The 7,504-nt window shown below is 47.5% G+C and overlaps 1 protein-coding gene across 1 annotated transcript in view; it reads right to left on the bottom strand.

Annotated features, from left to right (window-relative positions):
• Positions 1 to 219, bottom strand: part of LOC106817618 (variable charge X-linked protein 1-like) — a 2,187-nt gene extending 1,968 nt beyond the window's left edge. The window contains exon 1 of the mRNA XM_014822297.1: positions 100 to 219. Coding sequence (XP_014677783.1) covers positions 100 to 219 — 120 coding nt within the window. The remainder of the gene's footprint in view (positions 1 to 99) is intronic.
• Between the last annotated feature and the right edge of the window lie 7,285 nt (positions 220 to 7,504).

Raw genomic sequence — 7,504 nt, 5'->3', positions numbered from 1 at the left:
TCTCTCCGACCAGGAGGAGGAAGATGCGGTTGCCGCGGCGACGGCGTCTGCGTTCGCAGGCTCTCGTCTCTCCGACCAGGAGGAGGAGGAGGCGGTTGCCGCGGCAACGGTTTCCGACTCCCGCAGCTCGCGCCGCTCCGACGAGGAAGAGGGCGCGGTTGCCGTGGCGACGGCCGCGCTTGCGATGCAGATGGAGCGAGCGTTGGCGACCTCCAGCATCCCCTACGCAGACGACGACGACGACGACGACGACGACGACGACGACGACGGCATCAGCGTGTCTCAGGAGATCGTCATACGGAAAGGTCACGTGAGCAGCATCCGCTCTCGATTCGAGCGCGCGGAACCGCGATACTCCCCTCCTCCTCCTAGCAGCTAGTAGTTATTGAACGGTCGATGTCCGCGCGTGAGTAACAACGATGCCACACCTCGCCGTGCCGCACGTACTGAACGTTGGGCCGTGGCGAAAACGAACTTACATACGCGGTTGGTTACTGTGAGTCCGTTGGCTGCGGTGGAACTCTCCCCAGCATGAGAGTTTGAGATGGGTATTGGGTACATTTCGGACGAATGTACCTTGGGCTCAGCAGGCGGCCTGTAATGGCAGAACACGACACGTGAGCACCCTCTATTAGGAGAATTCAACAATGAGGCGCCCTCTAGTGGCAAAACACAACACTCGAGCGCCCTCTATTAGGAGAATTCAACAATGAGGCGCCCTCTAGTGGCAAAACACAACACTCGAGCGCCCTCTACTAGAAGAATGCAACATTGAGGCGCCGCCTAGTGTCCGTGAATCACACTTGACCAAAGGAAACTAGTGCTAGTCGATATTTATTGCCAATAAGTATAATACTCGAATCGAATATATCGAATGCTGTCAACCGAGGCAGGTCACCGATGCGATGACGTCAATTCCGCGTGCGGTGACCTCGCGCTGAGGATGACGGATGACTTTTGATAACCTTGAATGTAGCTGTACGATAGGTCGATACGCGACGCGATACATAGATGATAGATCCTTGTTGTTGTACGACTGCAAGATTGTGCGTGGTGTTGTTTTTATAAGAAGCGTGTGAGCGTGAGTGAGTGAGGGGGTTTGACGAGAGCGTATTTCTCCCCTTTCCTGCGTGTGTGCATTGTTTGTGAGTGTTTGTGAGTAGTGAGCGTGTATTTTGTCGCATCGATCATCGCTGTCACATCAATTCATCATGACTGCGTGGTTTACTGTACGTCGCGCCGATACTCGGTGGAACATAAACATGTATATATGTACGTGTATATACATACATATATGTACATGTGAGTGTGTATATATATATATACATACACGTACACCCTCGCTTCCCTCCCCGCCTGCCCTCGCCCCCCACCCCCAGCTAGCTACACGCCACCTCCCACCGTAGAGACAAGAGGATGACAGTGTCGCCCCTGGAGAGTGTCGCCCCTGGAGAGTGTCGCCCCCTGGAGAGTGTCGCCCTCTGGAGAGTATCACCCCCTGGAGAGTGTTGCCCCTGGAGAGTGTCACCCCCTGGAGAGTATCGCCGCGAGCGTGCCCACGTTAAGTAGTATCAGGGGTTAACAATGCCAAATAATTATTATATTATAATTATATTTGTCATTATTAACTCGTGGTAGTATCGTGTGGTGAATTTGCATTTGCGTTTCGGTAGTGGCGCATAGCTGGGACTTAGCATGTGTGGATTGTGGCGCGTAGGTAGGCATGGGGGGGGGGAGTCTGAGTTTACTGCAGTGGGCGCCGGGCTTCTGTCTATGTTTGGCCGTCGTACTCAGAAATAATTCTCTTATCTTACTTTATCTTTAGCCTTGTTACACACAATTTTATGTAACTGCGGCTGGAATATTTTTACCGCGGTTGAATTGTGTAACAAGGCCTCTGATTTGGTAAAAGGGCCATAATTTTTGCTATCATTACCCAAACTTACCTACAATGTCCCTAACTCGAACCCTGATCTTAAACCTAATCTGAATCTTAGTCCTAACCTAAGATATTTAGATATTTACCTAAATATCCACCTAAGATCTGAATCTTAGCAGCCTTGTGCTGCCCCCTGGTAGGGCATTATGTACTATCTATTTATATTATGTGCATGTTTTGAACTTGTGTTGCTCCTGCTGCTGCTGCTGCTGCTCTGTTATTATTCATGTATATTATGTATAGCTTATTCAGTATTATTTAATTATTTATTATAATTATTAATTATTTTTCCCTTATTAAAAGTATTAAAATCTGAGCGGGTGCTAATGATGTATGTAGATGTGAATGTCGGTATAAGGTATCTAAAATTAATTAAAACTAAAGTAATTAAAACAAACTGAAAATAATATTAAAGACACCTTATATCTATGTTTATGTGTATGTATATATATATACATAGGCCTATATATATGTATATATATTATTATATCAGGAGTCTTATCAATAGACTTTAATCAATCAATAATCTATCTATTGATAGACTCCTGATTATATGTATATATATTATATATATATATATATATATATATGCGTGTATCTCGTCAGCGGTTATTGCTCTCTGTATGTGCACTTCATGATGTTTTAGCCTGTAGTGGCGGACAGGACACCGACTTGTATGCATTTGTTATGCTATTGGAAGTCGATCGAAAGCCGTTCTGATTAGATTGTTCTCTCCTCTTTTTTCTCTTTCTTGCTCTCTCCATCTTCTCTATCCTCGCCCCTCTCCCTTCTCTCTCTCTCCTCTCTCTCTCTCCTCTCTCTCTGCTCTCTCTCGTTCTCTCTCTCTCTTCTTCTCTCTCTTACTCTCTCTTTCCTTCTTTTTCTTTTCTTTCTTTTTTCTCTCTCTCTCTCTCCTCTTTCCTCTCTCTGCGCTCTCTCTCATCCGTCTCACTCTCCTCGTTCTCTCTTCTGTTGGCGCTCTCTCATCCCTCTCGCTCTCTCTCTCTCTCTCTCTCTCTCCGTCTATATCTCTCTCTCCACTCTCCCCTCTCTCTCTCTCTCACTCTGTCACCCCGTGATTTCCTACTCTGAGGGATCTATCGTCGACTGTGTTGTGACTGATCCATTATACATGAGCTATCGCCATGGCTCTTGTGCTGGACGTCGATGCTTCCCTCCTCTGATCTCTCCCTCCTCTCCCTCCCTTCACCCCTTCATCCTTTCCTCTTTTCCCTCCCCGCCCTTCCCTCCTTCCTTGTCTCTATTCTTTCGTCCCTCCCTCCCCATCTCGCATTTTCCTCCTTTCCCACGCTCCCTCCGCTGCCGCACCCTCCTTTCTATTCCTCATATCTTCCTCCCTTTTCCCACACACAACACACCGCACACACGCACGCGCAGCACACGCACACCCAAAACACACAACACACACAACCACACCACACGCAGCACACACACGACACGCGCAGACCACAACGCACGCGCGACACCACGCGCACGCGCGCACACACACACGCACGCGCCACCACACACAACCACACACACACACATCACACGCACACACACCACGCCGCGCAACACACACGCACGCGCAACACACGCACGCGCGCACACACCACGCACGCGCGCACACACACACACCACACACGCATGCGGCGCACCACACACGACACACACACATCACACACAACACACAACACCAACACACATCACACACACACACAAGGCATGTAGATAGCCGTGCAGCTGTGTGTGGCTTGAGATGCAGCACTTGCGCTCTAGCTGTACTAGGTCTGCCCGTGAAATTCTCAATGACAATGCGAGGCAAGCGAATGCGAGCGCCAGGGGACATTGACCCTCGTCACTATCCACGCAGACGAGAAATGTATGAGTGTGCGAGTTCGTGTGGCGCGTGACGTGCCGTGCGTGCGTGCGGTGTGTTCGCTCGTGGCGTGGCGTGCGTGCGCCGTGCAGTGCGCAGTGCGTTCGTACAACATCGATCATTACACTGCTTTACAACGGAGCCGTGTCTTCAAACTTTACGTGACAAAATTCTCTCTTTTCTGAAGACATTGCTGATCTTTGGCCACTGGTCATGTACAAAGGTATTAATGTTTTTGCGAGAAAACAGTTGTTAGTTTACGAGCGACGGGAAGTTTATGTGCGATCTGTCTGTTTTGCGAAAGCGTACGAGGGGCTGTGTGTGTTGTGTGTGTGGTGTTGATGTGTGTGTGTGTGTGGTTGTGTGTGAAGAGGAGAATGGCAAGCTATATTTGTTATTCGTTATCAACTCATGAGTATCACGCATTGTACGCCGCCATTTTTATAGAACGTTCACTTGTTCGGTTTACATCATCGTAGTTCAGTGGACGTGTGTCAGAACAACTTAGTCTAAACATTTCTTCTAAACGTTTAACTTTTCTCACTATACCCATCATGCAATAACGTATTTACTAGGTTTCTCACCACGCATGTATTAGAGAAGGCGCGTTTAAAGAATAATATTTAACGCTAATGTTAATGCAAATTTTGATTATGCGTCAGACCCGAGGTTTAGTACACACTGATCTTATAGAATAACCACGAGTATTGTCATATATTGAGTTATATACATATATATATACTCATTATATATTATATATATATAATACGTATATAACTATATATACATGGAGAGAGGGAGCCCGTCTTAGTCATTTTCAGATTCCAGCAATGACTTATATTTTATGCTGTTGACGATTTTTTGATAAGAATTATTAGCAAATATTGCGTTTGATAGTTGTTACTTAGTAAACGTAGTTCGCTACTTTAGACTAGCTGTTAGTCGGCACATCGCCGTTTGCCACGTTATTTTATAATATTAGCCAATGCGCAATCGTTCCTTGCATCCATTTATTTATTTTATTTATTTATTTATTTATTTGCCATCGTTGTCACACGAAGACGCTGAAGCGCGTGTGTTTAGAGAGCGCACGTCTTATAGTGAAATGTAGTTATTATTAATATGTGTGCTGCGTGATGTGACATTCAGAAGCGTTCTGCGTAGGAAGCTCTAGTCTTGATGGCGAAGCTCTTATTTAATGGAAAGACAAAAATTCTCTTTTCTCTCTGTGGGATGACTTTCTCATCTTTGCTACAGAAATCGCTGTAATTTTTATGTTCGTGTTGCTGAGGGTTCTAGTCTATGTTCGTGCCTATGACGGTGGATACACCACAGCGGCGCGCACTATAACCCACATGAAACATGATTTCCACCCTCGTCTTGACGCCACTTTCGTATATACATGATGGTGTTGTTGCATGCGGCTCATGGCAGCAGACGGGCACGATGTTGATTTCGATATGCGTGGCGCGACATGTCTCGCGACGCATTGTTTTTAATTAGCAGGCACTACACACGGGTGTTCTTGTACGTTTTAGGAAACGCAACGGCGTTTTCACGCATGATAAGTGGTATAGAATATTTAACTGTTTTTGAGGCAGTGTCAGATGATATGTTCTGCGTGCGTGCTGTAAGGAGTGCGATAACGGTGTGACGTGCGTGTAACACGCATCGGCCAGTAACAGCCTGCTACCCATGCGCTTTGTCATCGGGAGTTGATGTAATTTCTTCTCACTGTTTCGACGTGTGTTGCATTCAGCTGAGCTCTCTCTCTGCTTTCTCTCTTTTCCTCTCTCTTTTTCTCTCTCTTTCTCTCTCTCTTCCCTCTCTTCTTCTCTCTCACTCCTCTTTTCTCTCTTTTTCTTCTCTCTCTCTCTCTCTCTCTCTCTCTCTTCTTTCTCTTTCTCTCTCTAGTTCGTCTCTTCTCTTTCTCTTGTTACTGTCTATGTTTCTCTCTCTCTTTCTCTCTCTCTCCTCTATCTTATCTATCTATCCATTCCCTGTTGTCTCGTGTCTCTCTCTCCATCTCTCGTCTCTCTCTCTCTCTCTCTCTTCTCTCCCTTCTCTCTCTCTCTCCTCCTCTTCGCTCTCTCTTCTTCTCTCTTTCTCTCGCTCTCTCTCGCTCTCTCTCTCCCCTCTCCCTCTACCTCTCCCTCTCTCTCTCGTCAATGCGTGCTGTTCCGTATTCTATTCAGTTTTATATTCGATGAAATGTAGTTGCAAACTCTTACTGCTGCTACTGCTGCTGCTGTGCTACCGCTGCTGCTACTGCTGCTGTTACTGCTGCTGCTGCTACTACTACTGCTGCTGCTGCTACTGCTACTGCTGCTGCATGCTACTACTACTGCTGCTGCTGCTACTACTACTGCTGCTGCTGCTACTGCTACTGCTACTGCTACTACTACTGCTGCTGCTGTTGCTACTGCTGCTGCTGCTGCTGCTACTGTTAGTTAGCGTACGTGGACATGCGGGCAGGGCTGCAATATTGGCGGCAATAGTTTGTAAAGAAAAAGTTTACAAGCGACATTAAAAGCTGAAGCATGTCAGACTGCAGCTCGTATCTCCCGGGAGGCAATATGTTATTGTGTCGCTCGTACGGCGTGTACACAGGGAGGGAGAGAGGATGGGGAGAGCGAAATAAAGAGAGAAAGAGAGAGAGAGAGAGAGAGAGAGAGAGAGAGCGGCGGGAGTCAGCGAGACGAGCATAGCTCGTTATTTTACAGTAGCGAGGATGTCACTCAGTATGACTATGTCAGCTAGTAGCCACCGTTCCTCCCCGTGATTCGACCCTGCAGACTGGTTACACACGCGCACGTGTACACGCACGCACGCACGCGCACGCGGCCACTCGGACTAGCTAGATTGGTCGGTGTGTCGGGCGTCTAGTTGCAATGCTTGTGGATAATCGGCAATGCAATGTTCGAGGTCCGTGTTTGTCCGAGTACGAGGTGTCTCCCTGTAACATGTCTTTCTCTCTCTCTCTCTCTCACTCTCTCACTCTCTCTCTCTCTCTTTCACTCACTCTTTCTCTCTGTCTCGCGCTCTCTTCTCTCTGTATCATGTGTATTCCTAATATTAATAGTAAATCAGTAATCACGTTTCGAAATGCCACTGTTGTTGGTTTTCTTATTGTTGTTGTTATTGTTGTTGTTGTTTTTGTTCTTATTGTTGTTGTTTTGGCTGCAGCGACGGCGGGATGAATATTTCTCTCTCCCGCTCTCTCTGCGCTCTTTTCTCTTCCCCCCTCTCTCTTTCTCGCTCTCTCTCTCTCGCTCTCCTCTCGTCTCTCTCGCTCTCTCCCTCTTTCCGTCATCTCTCTGGTCTCTCTCTCTCTCTTCTCTCGCTCTTCTCCATTCGTATCGTGCGTGCGTCGTGCTTCCTCTCTCTCTTCCTTCTCTCTCTCTCTCCACCTCTATCTCTCTCTCTCTTCTTCTTCTTCCTCTACTCGTCCCCTCTCTCCCTCCCCTCTCTCCCTCCTCGATCATCTCATCTATCTCTCCCTCTCTCTCTCTTCCTCTCTCTTCCGCTCTCGTCCTCCTTCCTTCTCTCTCCCGTCTCTCTCCCTCTCTCTCGGACCTCTCTCTCCTCCTTTTCTCTCGACCCCCTCTCATCCCCCCTCTCCCTCTCTCTCCCCTTCTTCTCTCGCCTCTCCGTCTCCTCTTACTCTCCTCGACCATCACTCTTCT

This window comes from Priapulus caudatus, unplaced genomic scaffold (genome assembly GCF_000485595.1).
Source record: "Priapulus caudatus unplaced genomic scaffold, Priapulus_caudatus-5.0.1 Scaffold1798, whole genome shotgun sequence".
Taxonomy (NCBI): domain Eukaryota; kingdom Metazoa; phylum Priapulida; class Priapulimorpha; order Priapulimorphida; family Priapulidae; genus Priapulus; species Priapulus caudatus.
Note: the sequence above shows the minus strand (reverse complement) of the source record. Positions and strands in the feature narration are given on the sequence as shown.